The 18,022-nt window shown below is 44.8% G+C and overlaps 1 protein-coding gene across 1 annotated transcript in view; it reads left to right on the forward strand.

Annotated features, from left to right (window-relative positions):
* The first annotated feature begins 1,398 nt into the window (after positions 1–1,398).
* Positions 1,399–18,022, forward strand: part of MATN2 (matrilin 2) — a 47,164-nt gene continuing 30,540 nt past the window's right edge. Inside the window, exons 1-2 of the mRNA XM_063299534.1 lie at positions 1,399–1,414; positions 4,687–4,850. Coding sequence (XP_063155604.1) covers positions 4,736–4,850 — 115 coding nt within the window. The 5' untranslated portion in view covers positions 1,399–1,414; positions 4,687–4,735. The remainder of the gene's footprint in view (positions 1,415–4,686; positions 4,851–18,022) is intronic.

The following is an 18,022-nucleotide window of genomic DNA, read 5'->3' on the forward strand; positions in this document are numbered from 1 at the left end:
AAGTAGTGACTTCTTATCCAATCTGAGAGGGACTGCTAGGCCAGTGGTGCCTTTTGTAGTATTTTCATCTCCATAGGAAGTAGCAATGTCCCAGGCCAAAGCAGTGTAAAATATTTTCGTAATGGAAGTAGGGATGTGAGGAGAGACATCTCTGTTACACTGTCATTGATCACAGAGATCAAATGGAATAGATTGTGACATCCTTCTTACCTCTGGCAGTTATATTATCAGAGTAGAAAGACTGAGGAATTTGTTTTGCAGGGGAGGAAAAAGCAGAAGAGAGGAGAATCCTGCATGGATTTAAGCCTAATGTCAGTTGTAAAGTAATACCAGATACATCTCAGGCTATAGCTATTGTGTTGAAAGAAGGCTATGGTGCTTATACATATTTTCAGAAGGGAAATTACTTAGGGTGCTGCTATAAACAACCAAGAGGCTGAAACTGAACTGCCACACCTTATGAACACTTGAATCAATACAGCTGAAAAGAAAGAATTGTTTTTTTCAAAATGGTAGACCATTTGAAATAAATAAATGGTATTTCATTTGAGATAGCCAAGTACTTGCTAACAATAGAAAATAGGCAAATACTGTAGACATAATAGGCTTGGGAGGTGGGCATCCCAAGGACCACTTTCTTCAGTATGTTCTTCCTCCATCCTCTGATCCTCAGTCCATAATCAGGGGCCTCTTCCAGGTCCCTGGGAAAGGAGGAGGAGGACCAAGGAGCAGGGCCTTTGTGGCAGCAGCCTCACGTTTCCACCAAGATCCACGGTTCCCCTGAACTGTCTTTGCTTTTAGTTGAGAAAACATTTCTTCCTCTGAGGTATTCCCAGAGGATCCCTTTTAACCTCCGCCGATTTTCTTTACCTCAGCACCCCCCCCCCAAAAAAAGAGTTGTTCTCATATCGCTTGGTATTTCATGGTTGCCAGTAATCTTATGTTCCTTTTGGAGAAAAGCCGGGATATGATTTTTTTGAAGAAGACGAAGTATATAAGCAATAAAAGGCTTAGCATCGCAGCCCAGGAGTAGGAGGAAAAACGTCCCTTCGACGACGGACTCAGCAGAAAGAGGGCCGCCTCAGTACAAGGCAGGACTCAGCTGGGCTGGAAATTCTTTAATGGTGAGTCTCCGCCGGGAGATAAAAGGGAGGCAGGGAGGGAGCGTTTCCTTCTTCCAGGCCGCGGCTCTGGAGTTGCTTCGCCTCCCGTTTTCTGGGGCCCCGAGGTGGCGGCGCTTCCCTTCCGCAGAGCCTCCCGGCGCGGCGGGGCTTGACCTCCAGCCGTCTCTCCTCCCTCCCCTTCGCGCAGACGGACGAGGGCTCAGCGCCTCTCTTCGGATGGGACCGGGAGGCTATTGCGCTGTCAATCGGGCCGCGCTTCGCCTCGGGAGCCGGACCCACCTGAGCGGCAGGTAAGAGAGGCGCGCGTGGGGGGGGAGGGGTTTTTTGGCGCCAACTCGTGCCGTCTTCGCCTCGGGCGCCTTCTCGCCTACGTCGGTCGGAGGAGACGCGTTGCTTGGCGCATGGACCTCGCTTTCCCGCAGACCTGATTCCCCCCGGCCTGAAAGGGCACTTTTGGGGGACTAAGGGGGCTCCGCTGCCTGTGGCAGGTTGAAACCCGGCTGGTCACTCTGGCGTAGGAGAGGCGCCAAGCCAGACGCCGAAATGAATCCTTATCTGAAGGGGAAAAGGTTTAATGGGGTTGGTGGCCAGTCCCGTTCTGCTTGTAATGTCTTAAATCAAACCTGCTTGGAGAAGGGAGGAAATGCTAGAAAGAAAAAAGTTCAAGAGGAAAGGAGTGGCAGGGAATATTACTAGCTGAGCAGAAGTGGAACTCCTTGTATGAAACCTTAATATAGGAGATCAAAAGCGGAGAGGGGACAAATGGGAGTGGGTGGTATTTTGGGGAAGCACCCAAACCCTTCCTTTGCTGTCATGTCCATGGCCTTTAAAATCTTGAATTGTCTTCCTTCACCCTCCAGCAAATAAGTTTTGCCAGACTGACCTCAAGGAATTATTTGGCACCACTCAAATATTTCCACTTACAGCACTCATTCCCACAGCTTTCCATCACTTATTTCACTTAAGAATCTTCATAGCAGGGATAAGGACATGATTCTCTAACAAAGTTTTCACCTCTCAGATGCAAACAGCAGCATTTGTTGCTGCGTTATCTAGTATTGAAATTAATTAGTTCCAGGTGCTAAGTGCCTCTTTTCAGTGCGGGCAATCAGCCCCCCAACATGTGAAGAGCCCCTAAAAGTGGTTTTGAACATATTTTCTGAATGTTTATTAGGTGCTGTCTTCATAGTAATACTTTAATGCTCAAGGTGTCTGTTAATGGGATCGAATGGGCACATCCAAGTGAAAATGTTGCATGCAAAGTAATGTCATGCAGTCTTCCAGAACTTTATCCATGAACACAACAGACATATTCGTGCTTATATTTAGCACATTTTGCCTTGCCATGTTTCCACACATAAGTGGTTTAAAAGGTTTTTGAATGTCAGTGATTGTCAGCTTTACTAGGTAGAGCAGACAGGAAACACAACCAGACAAGCTAATTCTACTTTATTGTAAAGCTACATTAACAAAATCTTGCAAGTCTGAAAGTACAGTTCTCCCGCCGTCTCCTTTACAGCCTAAGAAACTAGGGAGGGTCTCTTCTGAGCCTCTTGCCCCACCCACTATCCAGCTGCAGGCTATGCTGTCTCTTACCTGATCATTCCCTGGGCAGCATTTCTTGGCCAATTCTCCCAAGGTCTTTCCCATTACAAACATTTGGTAAATCTAGCTTTTCTACGTACAGTACAATAGAAATTAAGCAAAGCTGACCAAGCTAGGAAGTTAACTGCTTTGTATTATGTACTTTTTCATTTTGTGAAAATGAAAGTGATTTTGTGTCCTGGAAGTATTTTCTGGAAGAAAATGATTTTGTGTTCTGGAAGTATTAGCAGCAGATATCCCAGTGGATATTTACAGTAAGAGGAATATGACTTTTTGTATTCTCAGTGTGCATTGATTATTGGCATCTATACTGCAGGTCCTGCTTGTGATGAACAAAAAGGTTTCTTGACTATTATATTTTAGTAGAAAAATACATCAATCAGCTGATCTCTAGGGAATCCAAGTATCTTTCCTTATAGAAATATACTTGCTACTTAATTGTGGTTCTCTTGTTTATTCTTATTGTTATACTTGGTGGAGGAAGCTTTTAGATAAATGTTACTCGCAAAAGATTGTGAATTAGCTATAGTTAGCAGCATGACATCATAAGAAGACAGTAATATAACTTTTCCTACCTCTTGTCTTTTCCCTTATTTTTATACTTGGATACTAAAGCAGTCTGACTGTATGTAATATAGCAACTTTCCAGAAACTGAATTAAGTCAGAGTCTACTCTGCCTAGATAGGAGACTGCCATATACCCTTCCTTAAGTTCATAATGGGAAAAGATGGGGTACAGGAATATTGCATAAATAAATAACTGTAGAGAGTTATTTAGCTTTCTCAGTAGCACAGTGAAATTGTGCAGAGCAATAATGAGTGCTTACACATACTTTTCCTAGTGGCTATCAAGCATAAGGGTTTTGAAAGCTTGTGAATTTTAGCCATTCAAAATGTATTTTTATTGCATTGTACAGTTTTAATTATTACCTCACCTAGCTGATTATGGGTGATCTTGGAAGCTATCTCAGTCTTTCCTGGTTAGTACTTGGATGGAAGGTCATCTGGGAATTCCAGCACTGTTGGTTAGAATTTGAAGACAAAAATCTGAGAAGATGAGAAAGGTGACAGTTCTGTACGCAGCCAAGAAAACTTCATGGACATGACCATGTATTCGTTAGGAGTCAAATTCAGCTTGAGAGAACTTTACTTTTACTTTTCTTCTGAATGATTATGATAGGACAGATATAAGCCAAAAGACATATTGAATGCAACTTCTTTGAAAAGGACGAAAAGTAAAAATGGATTTTAAAATAGAGAAGTAGCAGGGGGGAGAGATAATACCTGACTTTAAAATAAATGTAAATAAATGCAAAATAAATGTAAGAAAATAACTGCAGCAGTCAATGAACCATTCTTCAACCAGATTTTTTCCACATATGTTAGACTTCATTCCCAGCCTTTCTGACCAATGTATTTTTCTTGTTGTTTTCTTTTTTCTCTTTACTTTCCCCCCCTTTTTCAGTTTTGTTTCAGTTTTTCCTTTTATGCATACAGTATTTCCTTTAATAGTGTTACCGTTTATATATAAGTTTGCTATCAGATGTTATGAACTGTAATATTTTTATAAAATTCAGTAATTAAAAAAAAGCTTTGTGATCGCTCAGCTGCAGTATGACTTATGAATGCCAGTGTATTGTAGAATGTTAAGCAACGGTTGGGAAACTAGGTACATCATCTGATCTGATAGTCTTTGTTATAATATCATGGTTACTGTCTTTTGAGCTAATTTGCCATTTGTGGTTGTTGTGAGAATCTTTAAAAGAATGGGATATGAAAGGATCAAGGTACCCAAATCGCTGTAAAAAGTATTTTTCTAATGCATTCTAACGTTTCTGTTAATGTTGTTAGGGCAGGATGTATGTTGAAAAAGCAATATGAGAAGAAAAGGTTTATTTTGTTTTTCTGGCATTAGTGGTTTAGTGAGAAAGTTCAAAATCTCTTTCTCTTGTTACAGAGTTCTGCCCTGATTATCCCTATTGCTCCATTCTTTCCTATTCTTGAAAATGAAAAGAATTATTTCATATTTCCTTCTGCTGGTTGGACTTTTTCCTGTTTCAGCCAGAGAGCGATATCTTCCAAGAACACCTTTAAGTCAAAGAAATGATGCTACTTTTCTTGGTGAGTTGCCATGAATCTGTAAAACAAAGAAATGTGTACAGTTTAACCTTCCTAAGTTTGCAGATGAGAAGTATAGAGACTTCGGGGTTTTTTTGGTGGAATAACTGATTTCAATGGAAGAAGGAATAGCAATAATAAAAATGAAGAGGAAGTTAGATCTTTTGTTGGACTGGATACTTGTTTTGAAATAAATCAGTAAGATATAGCAAGTAATAAAAATAGAGTTAGGATTTAGATGAAATAAATTAGAGCACAAGTATATATTACATATAAATTCCTATAATTATCTAAAAGAAAACCCACTTCTGAAGAAGGCATTGAGTTTACAAGAATGCTAAGGGAAGGGTGTGTTTAACAGTTTTCTTTTCTATATTTTAAAACAGCCTTTCTTCTCTTAGTTTTACAATAAAATTTAGAGTAGGAAAACAGTAGGAAGAAAAATAGTTAATTCCTTCCATTCCTTCCACTGCCTTTTGAACCAAAATTTCTTTCCGGAAGTAGTTTTTATAATTTAAAAAGTCATGCTGGGATAATGTTTCACTCATCAGTATATAGTTTCTACATTTGGGCTTCTAATGAAGCATGCATTTTGGAAAATACTACCCTCAGTGAGATTAATTGTCTGTTTGCATTATGCTTGAAATATTCAATAGTATCTTGGAGTAAACTAGGATAACAAATCTCTGTTGGAAGCTTAACTAGATGACATAATACATAATTTCTCTTTCCATTGCTTATGTATAATAAACACTTGATTCCCAGTGGAGCCTTGGCCTCCAAATTACAAAATGAAAGCTATTTTTTCCTGCCTCACCCAATTTTCCTTTTGAACTCTAGACTTAATACACCCCCATTTAGTGAACCTCAGATGCAATGGATCAAATTTCTATCAGACATCCCTCTGAATAGATTTGTTGCATTTAAAATAGTCTGGAAGAAGCAGATATATTATTTTACATTAATGTTATGTCATTTGTGATAATTCACATCATTTGTATAATGAAGCAAAGCAAATTTAATGCCATCAGAGCAGAAATATCAAGAATGAGTATTGACATTCTGGGTATCAGTGAACTAAAATGAACTGAAAGAGGTCACTTTACGTTAGATTTTCTATGGCAGAGAAGAAAATCATAGAAGAAATGGAGTAGCCATCATTATTAACAAAAGGATGTCAAAGTTAATGCTGAGATACAAGCCCTAAAATGATAAATGATCTCAGTTTGAGTCCAAAGCAAACCTTATGATTTATGCTCCAATCACAAATGCGGAGAAAGCAGAAGTTCTGTAGTAACTTGCAACACAACACCCAAAAAGGTGTCATACTAATTATAGGAGACTGGAATGCAAAAGTTGGAAATAAAATAACACATAGAATAATTGGAAATGTTGACCCTTATATGTGAAGTGAAGCAGGAGTCAAATTAATATAGTTCTGCCAAGAAAATTCAGTGTTTATAGCCAATATTTTTTCCAACCATCTAAAGAGTGACTATGCATGGACATCACTAGATAGGCAATACCAAACCAAACAAAAATTACTAAACAAAGGTGGAGAAACTCTATTCAGTCAGCAAATAGTAAACCTGTTGCAGTTCCTTCTTGTAAAATTACAACTAAAGAAAACAAGCAAAATCATCACAACAATATAGTTCATTTGATTATACAGTGAAGGTAAACAATAGATTTAATTGATTAGATTTGATAAATATAGTGCCTGAAAACTCTGAACTGAAATTCATGACAAGATGAAATGAACATACAAAAAGCAAAAGAAGATGAAATTGTGCTGTACTGATAAATTGAAAATAGCTCAAGAAAAACAGAATGCAACAGACACAGAAGAAAATGTGCACAATTAAATAATGAGTTCCAGAGCAAAGCAAGAAGGGACAAGGAGTTATATCTAAAAAAACAGTCAAAGGAATCTTCTATGCAAAGATAATGACAATAAATGACAAAGAAGGCAATGTTCTACAGGAGAAAGTAGCTATAAAGGAATTGCATAAATATCTGGAAGAACTTGCTCCCAAAATATCCCCAAATCAGTAAGATTTGCTCACTGAACTAGAGCCAGACATTCTGGAAAGTAATGTTAAATGGGCCCTAGAAAATACCGCTAACGGTGAAGGTGCAGGAGTTAATGAAACTCCATAGAACTGCTTCAAATCGTACAAGATGGTACAGTTGAAGTACTACTTGTAAGCAGTTTGTTAGATATTATAACAGTTTGTTAGATATAAACAGTGGCCAAAGACCAATTTATTTTTAATTCCCAAAAAGAAGTACTAAGGAATGCTCAAACTATCAAAACATTATCTCACATGCTAATAAAATAATGGCTAAGATTGTATAATGCAGACTGCAACAATACATATAATGAGAATTGTTCAATGTACAAACTGAACTGAAAAAGCAGGAGTACTGAAGATCCCAATTGCTAGCATCTAATGGATAATAAAAAAGATAAGGGAATCCAAAAAGACATCTATATAATACACTGTAATACAGTTGTATTGATTATACAGTGCAGTACTACTTTTGTCAATGCACAGTACAACGAATTGAGGATAGTCCTTAAGAACTTGCATATACTGGACCACCAATACCAACTGAAAAACTTGGTTATCATGTAAGTTTTTCAATACCAGTTGAAAAACATATATGATAACCAAGAAGCAAGAGCTAGAATAGAACATGGAGCAATCTTAATTCTTCAGAATTAAGAAAGGAGAACATCAAGACGATATCTTGCTAGGCTCAATAATTCACAGTGATGGTGACTATAATAAACAAAGAAAATATAATTATTGGGAGAAAAGCAATGACAGATCAAATATTAAAATGCTGAAACAAAGGCATATATTGTCAAGGCCATGGTTTTTCAATTGTGACATGGTTATGAAACTGAATCATCAGAAAGGGTAAACAAACAGAAATTGATGCCTTTTAATTGTAATGCTGGAGAAAATTGTTTATCACAAGAATAAATAATTAAATACTAAATGAAGAAAACTCAGACTGCTCACTGGTGTTGGCAGAATACTGGGAAAGCCTTTAGCCCAGGAGAGATCAGAAAAGTCACACACCAGGCATTTCTATAAAAATAATTTATTTACAGAAAGCAAAACAAAAGCAAAACATATTTAAAGGCCTTAGCTCTCCTGGCTTGCCACATGCCGGCAGAGAGAAAAAAGAGGAAGTAAGAAACAAGTCTGGGCAGGATCCTCCCCCCAGGCGATTTGCATCAAGCATGTGAAAGGAGACAATCAAATACAACCTCTTCACCCGGCCAAAATGATTAGGTACAATAGCAGTCTTAATCGTTAGTAGGAAAATCTCAACAACTGGAAGCACTAATAATGAAGCTAAAGCTTAAGTATGTTGGTTACGTAATGTTAAAACAAGAGTCATTAAAGGAGACTTTAATGCTTGGAAGTATTAAAGTCAATTGAAAAAGAGGTTGACAGATGACAACATGGCTGCTGTCATGAGTAAGGATGGCGAGCAGGGGGCTCCCACCCAGACTGTCAAGCGCATGCGTAGCACTGAGGAACTGTTCAGCCATTCAAAGAGACACAGATCGGGACCGCCTTAACCTTTGGGGTTTATATGGCTGGGTTTTTCCCACGCTTCCTCAGTTTGTTAGGATTCTTGTTAAGTACTAGTAATAAATATTAGAGACCAAGTCATTGTCTCAGTGTGTTTCCTGGTAGTCAGGACATCAATCCTAACAAACTCATACTCCCATCGAAAGAGGGAGGAACAAGCAATTAAGCAGATACGTTTAGAAATGTCTTCAGAAAACCAAGAAATGCGGCTCGCCATCCAGCAATTGGCAGCAGCCCTACAACAACACCAGCAACAAGTAGATCTCCAGATCAACACATTACAAGCTGCCATGCTACAGCAGTTGCAACAACCAGCTCCGATTAACCCACAACCGGCACCAGCAGCAGCAGCAGCAGCAGCCCCACCAGTAATGTTGAGATCCCAGGGCAGTCTACCAGAGAAATTTGGAGGAGAAGCAGGACAGCTGAGAATCTTTCTCACACAGTGTACTATGTTCTTCGACAGCAGACCCGCAGAGTTTCCCACAGACAGAACCAGAGTCACTTTCATCCTAGGCCTGCTGAAGGGACCAGCTGCCAAATGGGCTATTCCCATGGTGGAGAACAACGACCCGATTCTCAACGACTACCAGAACTTTTTGGCAGGGTTCCGAGCACACTTTGACGACCCCATCAGAGAGGCCACGGCCAGCCGGGAGATTCGGAGGCTCAAGCAAGGTGACAAGAGGGTGGGACTCTACATTGCTGATTTCAAGTTGTTAGCAGGAGATCTGGACTGGAATGAGAGTGCATTAAAAGACCAATTCAAACAGGGGCTGGATGAGGAAATTAAGAATGAATTGGTGCGCCAGGGAACACCAGCTACGTTAGAAGCCCTATATCAGCTATCGGTGATCATAGATGCCAGGCTAGAGGAGCTTAGGCAGATGCAGCCGGGGAGAAGCAAGACCCTCCGAGCGTTTTCAGGATTTCCAGCTCCCTCTGTAGCAGCCTCTCACTCAGCACAAGAGGAGCCAATGCAGATTGGGGCAAGCAGGAGACTGATTTCCGAGACTGAGAGGCAGAGAAGGAGAGAGAGAGCCCTGTGTTTCTACTGCGGAGCCCAGGGGCACATGGTGAGAGCTTGCCCAGCAAGAGGCCAAGCAGCTCCAGTAAGACCCCCAGGGCAAGCAGCTGAAACAGGACCCATCCCCGCCTCTGTTTCCAATCAGGGAAACTCCATTGGTCTCCCTCCCAAGAGCTCAGCAGGGAGACCGTAAATCAATTAAGGAGGGCTCATTCCGAAGATTCCAGGCAAGACTTTTACTACTTACCCGTAAAAGTCCAAGTCAACCCAGAGCACCAGGTCAAGCTAGAGGCCCTCGTGGATTCTGGAGCTTCAACTAATTTTATTGATGCGCAGACCGTACAAGACTGCAACATACCGACCAGAGAATTACCATGCCCCATAGAAGTGGAGACCATTGACGGCCAGCCCCTCAAGGCAGGGCCGATTAGAAGGCTCACAGAACCGGTGCAGCTGACAGTGGGAGACCACACTGAGTGGATCCAACTTTATGTTACTGCAGCGCTAAATGTGCCGGTAATCCTAGGCACGCCTTGGCTGAGGATCCACAACCCGCTGATGAACTGGACTACAGGAGCAATCTCCTTCCCAGCTAAGGAATGCCAGCACCACAAGAGTCAAGCCGCTCCACACTCTCCAGCAACCAACGCAGTCACAGTAGCAGGGGGGGTCCACTTGCCAGCCAAGTATGCAGATTTTGCAGACGTTTTCAGCGAGCAAGAGGCCACAGCACTACCCCCCCATAGGGACTGTGACTGCACCATTGAGTTGTTACCAGGAGCCAAGATTCCAGCAAGGAAACAATATCCCATGTCCCCCAAGGAGTTAGCCACCTTAAAGGATTACTTGGACTCCAATCTCCAAAAGGGGTTCATCCGACCATCTACGTCCCCAGCGTCTGCTCCTACCTTCTTCGTACCAAAGAAGCCCGACCCGTTGGCACCTGCAACCCAGGAGACACCCATGAGAGTGGTCCACGACTTCAGTTTTTTAAATAAACAAACAAAGAGAGAATCCTATCCTCTGCCCTTAATCTCGGAGCTGCTAGATCGCTTACAGAAGGCACGCATGTTTACCAGGTTGGATCTCAGGAGTGCGTACAATCTGATCCGGGTGAAAGAGGGGCACAAATACCTGACTGCCTTCGACACCAGGTTTGGCAAATTTGAGTACCTTGTTATGCCCTTTGGCTTGTCTAATGCAGGAGCCATATTTTCCAGATGTATGAATCACGTTTTTGCTGATTTACTAGACAAGTACATGGTCGTTTATCTAGATGACATATTAATTTTCTCTGAGGATGCCACAACTCATGTAACCCATGTACGTAATGTTTTGCAAAGACTGAGAGAGAACAGGCTGTTCGCCAAGCTAGAGAAGTGTGCCTTTGATTTAACTGAAGTACATTTCCTGGGCTATATAGTATCCACAGAAGGCATATCCATGGATCCTGCTAAGGTCCAGGCAATTCTCTCTTGGCCACCTCCCCGAAATGTTAAAGATATACAAAAATGGCTAGGATTCTGTAATTTTTATCGCCGTTTTGTCCGGGCCTATAGTGATCGGACCAGACCATTCACACAGCTCTTGAAGAAAGGCTCAAAATTCGTATGGGGGGAGAGGGAGCAAGCAGCGTTCCAGGAGTTGAAGCAGCTTTTTGCTTCCCAACCGCTCTTAAGGCACCCTGACCCCATGAACCATTCATAATGTATTCAGATGCTTCAGATGTTGCCATTGGGGCAGTGTTATTGCAATATACAAACAAGGCAGAGAATACATTGCTTCCTTGTGCCTTTTTTTCACGCCTACTCTCACCAGCAGAGAGAAACTATGATGTTTTTAACAGAGAGTTGCTGGCAATTAAAGCAGCATTCCAAGAGTGGAGGCACTGGCTAGAAGGGGCGACCTTTCCTGTGAAAGTTTGCACCGATCACAAGAATTTACAGCTTCTACAGAACACCAGATCCCTCACCCCACGCCAGATCAGATGGAGCCAGTTTTTCTCCCGTTTCAATTTTGTTATTTCTTATGTGCCCGGGGCGCAAAACTGCTTGGCAGATGCCCTGTCTCGATCCTTTCAGGCAAAACCCCCCACTCACCAGGAAGTACAGGCTGCTATATTACAACCTCACAACTTTGATCAGCCGATGAGGGGGAGCCAAACAGAGAGTTTAGCAGCAGGCAGCCAAGCAGAGGACCTATTTTCAAGAGCCAGAGCTCAGCAGCAACAGGACCCGTATGCCAGGGCCAGGATGGATGACCTCCAGAGGGCCCCGCAAGACACTGCCTCCCCATTCAATGTGGAAGCAGGAATCCTCTGGCATAGTGGGCGATTGTATATTCCCCCTTCATTGAGGGAAGAAGTACTGAGACTGTGTCATGACCACCAAACGGCAGGCCACGGAGGCGTTTTCAAGACTCTTCATAGAGCTCTGAGAGACTACTGGTGGCCTAAGATGGTTGGAGACATTAAGGGCTACGTTGCTTCTTGTCACACCTGCAGACGAGCCAAGCCTCTCCCAGGGAAGCCCACAGGACTCTTGCAGCCCCTACCCACCCCCAGTAGGCCTTGGGATATGATCTCCATGGATTTCATCACTGATTTACCCCCGGTCCAGGGCCTGACTTCCATACTGGTGGTGGTGGACCTTTTCACAAAGATGGCACATTTTATCCCTTGCAAGGGCCTCCCATCTGCACCAGCCACAGCGCAGTTGTTCATAGACCACGTTTTTAGGTATAGAGGCATGGTGAATCACTTGGTGAGTGACAGAGGCCCACAGTTCACTTCCAGGTTCTGGAGGGCCCTTTTCCAGTCATTAGGGGTCCAGATCCACCTGTCATCAGCGCATCACCCTGCCAGTAATGGGCAGGCCGAAAAAATTAACCAGTGGTTACAGCAGTATCTCAGGTGTTACACCATGTATCGGCAAGACAATTGGCCAGCCCTGTTGCCCATGGCAGATTTCACTTATAACAACTCTGTGCAGTCATCTACCCAGATGTCTCCGTTCCAAGCGCTCTACGGGGTTAACCCTCAGGTGTTGCCCACCTCCTCCCAGCAGGGAACTGTTCCAGCCGCAGCTGATTTTCTTAAAGAGCAACAAGCCGCACAGGAGTTGTTAAAGGAACAGCTGAACAGGGCAAAGAGTACTTACAAGAGGGCGGCAGACGCTCACAGGCAGGAGGGGCCAGCAATTGTGGCTCTCTACCAAGTTTTTGATCTCTACCAGACCCTCCAAGAAATTGGACTCTAAGTTTGTGGGCCCTTTCACTGTGGTGCAGCAGATAAATCCAGTAGCTTATCGTTTACAGCTCCCACCATCCATGAAGATCCATCCAGTGTTTCACAGAGCCTTGCTAGCCAAAGACCCTCCCCCAAGTAACTTGCGATCGCAACTACCCCCCCCACCTCCAGTAATTGTGGAGGGAGAGGAAGAGTACGAAGTGGAGGAGATTCTGGACTCTAGGAGGAGGGGAAGGGGCATCCAATATTTCATACACTGGAAAGGGTACCCTGAGGAGGAGCGCACGTGGGAGAATGCCAGAGATGTACATGCTCCAGCACTGGTTCATCGATTCCATCAGCTTTTCCCTCACAAACCCAAGCCTCGCATTTTACCCGAGATTCCTCTTTCGCCTGAGCAGGCCAAAGAAGCCCAAGCTGAGGAGTTCGTGAGTGTGTATTTCCCCCCGCCCCTGCCTGAAGCCTCGACTCCAGTTACAGAGGAGCCGGGTGAACCACAGCCTTCAACCTCGGGCTTGCATTTCCCAGGGGGGAGGGGGGCTGACCCTGCTAACTCTCTAGATGTTTTTCAGCAGCAGCCACCTGGCTCGGAGGCGTTATCAGATTGGGAGGGCAGCACTGCTTCGTCCGTGGAGGAGTTGTCCTTTGAAGAATTGCCTTCTTTGCCCAGTTCCCATGGGACTTTACAAGCAGACAACATATCTTATCAAGACTCTGGAGGGGAGGGGTCTGAAATGGAATATCAATCTGGAGGGGAGGGTGATGTCATGAGTAAGGATGGCGAGCAGGGGGCTCCCACCCAGACTGTCAAGCGCATGTGTAGCACTGAGGAACTGTTCAGCCATTCAAAGAGACACAGATCGGGACCGCCTTAACCTTTGGGGTTTATATGGCTGGGTTTTTCCCACGCTTCCTCAGTTTGTTAGGATTCTTGTTAAGTACTAGTAATAAATATTAGAGACCAAGTCATTGTCTCAGTGTGTTTCCTGGTAGTCAGGACATCAATCCTAACAAACTCATACTCCCATCGAAAGAGGGAGGAACAAGCAATTAAGCAGATACGTTTAGAAATGTCTTCAGAAAACCAAGAAATGCGGCTCGCCATCCAGCAATTGGCAGCAGCCCTACAACAACACCAGCAACAAGTAGATCTCCAGATCAACACATTACAAGCTGCCATGCTACAGCAGTTGCAACAACCAGCTCCGATTAACCCACAACCGGCACCAGCAGCAGCAGCAGCAGCAGCCCCACCAGTAATGTTGAGATCCCAGGGCAGTCTACCAGAGAAATTTGGAGGAGAAGCAGGACAGCTGAGAATCTTTCTCACACAGTGTACTATGTTCTTCGACAGCAGACCCGCAGAGTTTCCCACAGACAGAACCAGAGTCACTTTCATCCTAGGCCTGCTGAAGGGACCAGCTGCCAAATGGGCTATTCCCATGGTGGAGAACAACGACCCGATTCTCAACGACTACCAGAACTTTTTGGCAGGGTTCCGAGCACACTTTGACGACCCCATCAGAGAGGCCACGGCCAGCCGGGAGATTCGGAGGCTCAAGCAAGGTGACAAGAGGGTGGGACTCTACATTGCTGATTTCAAGTTGTTAGCAGGAGATCTGGACTGGAATGAGAGTGCATTAAAAGACCAATTCAAACAGGGGCTGGATGAGGAAATTAAGAATGAATTGGTGCGCCAGGGAACACCAGCTACGTTAGAAGCCCTATATCAGCTATCGGTGATCATAGATGCCAGGCTAGAGGAGCTTAGGCAGATGCAGCCGGGGAGAAGCAAGACCCTCCGAGCGTTTTCAGGATTTCCAGCTCCCTCTGTAGCAGCCTCTCACTCAGCACAAGAGGAGCCAATGCAGATTGGGGCAAGCAGGAGACTGATTTCCGAGACTGAGAGGCAGAGAAGGAGAGAGAGAGCCCTGTGTTTCTACTGCGGAGCCCAGGGGCACATGGTGAGAGCTTGCCCAGCAAGAGGCCAAGCAGCTCCAGTAAGACCCCCAGGGCAAGCAGCTGAAACAGGACCCATCCCCGCCTCTGTTTCCAATCAGGGAAACTCCATTGGTCTCCCTCCCAAGAGCTCAGCAGGGAGACCGTAAATCAATTAAGGAGGGCTCATTCCGAAGATTCCAGGCAAGACTTTTACTACTTACCCGTAAAAGTCCAAGTCAACCCAGAGCACCAGGTCAAGCTAGAGGCCCTCGTGGATTCTGGAGCTTCAACTAATTTTATTGATGCGCAGACCGTACAAGACTGCAACATACCGACCAGAGAATTACCATGCCCCATAGAAGTGGAGACCATTGACGGCCAGCCCCTCAAGGCAGGGCCGATTAGAAGGCTCACAGAACCGGTGCAGCTGACAGTGGGAGACCACACTGAGTGGATCCAACTTTATGTTACTGCAGCGCTAAATGTGCCGGTAATCCTAGGCACGCCTTGGCTGAGGATCCACAACCCGCTGATGAACTGGACTACAGGAGCAATCTCCTTCCCAGCTAAGGAATGCCAGCACCACAAGAGTCAAGCCGCTCCACACTCTCCAGCAACCAACGCAGTCACAGTAGCAGGGGGGGTCCACTTGCCAGCCAAGTATGCAGATTTTGCAGACGTTTTCAGCGAGCAAGAGGCCACAGCACTACCCCCCCATAGGGACTGTGACTGCACCATTGAGTTGTTACCAGGAGCCAAGATTCCAGCAAGGAAACAATATCCCATGTCCCCCAAGGAGTTAGCCACCTTAAAGGATTACTTGGACTCCAATCTCCAAAAGGGGTTCATCCGACCATCTACGTCCCCAGCGTCTGCTCCTACCTTCTTCGTACCAAAGAAGCCCGACCCGTTGGCACCTGCAACCCAGGAGACACCCATGAGAGTGGTCCACGACTTCAGTTTTTTAAATAAACAAACAAAGAGAGAATCCTATCCTCTGCCCTTAATCTCGGAGCTGCTAGATCGCTTACAGAAGGCACGCATGTTTACCAGGTTGGATCTCAGGAGTGCGTACAATCTGATCCGGGTGAAAGAGGGGCACAAATACCTGACTGCCTTCGACACCAGGTTTGGCAAATTTGAGTACCTTGTTATGCCCTTTGGCTTGTCTAATGCAGGAGCCATATTTTCCAGATGTATGAATCACGTTTTTGCTGATTTACTAGACAAGTACATGGTCGTTTATCTAGATGACATATTAATTTTCTCTGAGGATGCCACAACTCATGTAACCCATGTACGTAATGTTTTGCAAAGACTGAGAGAGAACAGGCTGTTCGCCAAGCTAGAGAAGTGTGCCTTTGATTTAACTGAAGTACATTTCCTGGGCTATATAGTATCCACAGAAGGCATATCCATGGATCCTGCTAAGGTCCAGGCAATTCTCTCTTGGCCACCTCCCCGAAATGTTAAAGATATACAAAAATGGCTAGGATTCTGTAATTTTTATCGCCGTTTTGTCCGGGCCTATAGTGATCGGACCAGACCATTCACACAGCTCTTGAAGAAAGGCTCAAAATTCGTATGGGGGGAGAGGGAGCAAGCAGCGTTCCAGGAGTTGAAGCAGCTTTTTGCTTCCCAACCGCTCTTAAGGCACCCTGACCCCATGAACCATTCATAATGTATTCAGATGCTTCAGATGTTGCCATTGGGGCAGTGTTATTGCAATATACAAACAAGGCAGAGAATACATTGCTTCCTTGTGCCTTTTTTTCACGCCTACTCTCACCAGCAGAGAGAAACTATGATGTTTTTAACAGAGAGTTGCTGGCAATTAAAGCAGCATTCCAAGAGTGGAGGCACTGGCTAGAAGGGGCGACCTTTCCTGTGAAAGTTTGCACCGATCACAAGAATTTACAGCTTCTACAGAACACCAGATCCCTCACCCCACGCCAGATCAGATGGAGCCAGTTTTTCTCCCGTTTCAATTTTGTTATTTCTTATGTGCCCGGGGCGCAAAACTGCTTGGCAGATGCCCTGTCTCGATCCTTTCAGGCAAAACCCCCCACTCACCAGGAAGTACAGGCTGCTATATTACAACCTCACAACTTTGATCAGCCGATGAGGGGGAGCCAAACAGAGAGTTTAGCAGCAGGCAGCCAAGCAGAGGACCTATTTTCAAGAGCCAGAGCTCAGCAGCAACAGGACCCGTATGCCAGGGCCAGGATGGATGACCTCCAGAGGGCCCCGCAAGACACTGCCTCCCCATTCAATGTGGAAGCAGGAATCCTCTGGCATAGTGGGCGATTGTATATTCCCCCTTCATTGAGGGAAGAAGTACTGAGACTGTGTCATGACCACCAAACGGCAGGCCACGGAGGCGTTTTCAAGACTCTTCATAGAGCTCTGAGAGACTACTGGTGGCCTAAGATGGTTGGAGACATTAAGGGCTACGTTGCTTCTTGTCACACCTGCAGACGAGCCAAGCCTCTCCCAGGGAAGCCCACAGGACTCTTGCAGCCCCTACCCACCCCCAGTAGGCCTTGGGATATGATCTCCATGGATTTCATCACTGATTTACCCCCGGTCCAGGGCCTGACTTCCATACTGGTGGTGGTGGACCTTTTCACAAAGATGGCACATTTTATCCCTTGCAAGGGCCTCCCATCTGCACCAGCCACAGCGCAGTTGTTCATAGACCACGTTTTTAGGTATAGAGGCATGGTGAATCACTTGGTGAGTGACAGAGGCCCACAGTTCACTTCCAGGTTCTGGAGGGCCCTTTTCCAGTCATTAGGGGTCCAGATCCACCTGTCATCAGCGCATCACCCTGCCAGTAATGGGCAGGCCGAAAAAATTAACCAGTGGTTACAGCAGTATCTCAGGTGTTACACCATGTATCGGCAAGACAATTGGCCAGCCCTGTTGCCCATGGCAGATTTCACTTATAACAACTCTGTGCAGTCATCTACCCAGATGTCTCCGTTCCAAGCGCTCTACGGGGTTAACCCTCAGGTGTTGCCCACCTCCTCCCAGCAGGGAACTGTTCCAGCCGCAGCTGATTTTCTTAAAGAGCAACAAGCCGCACAGGAGTTGTTAAAGGAACAGCTGAACAGGGCAAAGAGTACTTACAAGAGGGCGGCAGACGCTCACAGGCAGGAGGGGCCAGCAATTGTGGCTCTCTACCAAGTTTTTGATCTCTACCAGACCCTCCAAGAAATTGGACTCTAAGTTTGTGGGCCCTTTCACTGTGGTGCAGCAGATAAATCCAGTAGCTTATCGTTTACAGCTCCCACCATCCATGAAGATCCATCCAGTGTTTCACAGAGCCTTGCTAGCCAAAGAC

The sequence above is a fragment of the Candoia aspera genome, chromosome 3 (assembly GCF_035149785.1).
Source record: "Candoia aspera isolate rCanAsp1 chromosome 3, rCanAsp1.hap2, whole genome shotgun sequence".
Lineage (NCBI taxonomy): Eukaryota > Metazoa > Chordata > Lepidosauria > Squamata > Boidae > Candoia > Candoia aspera.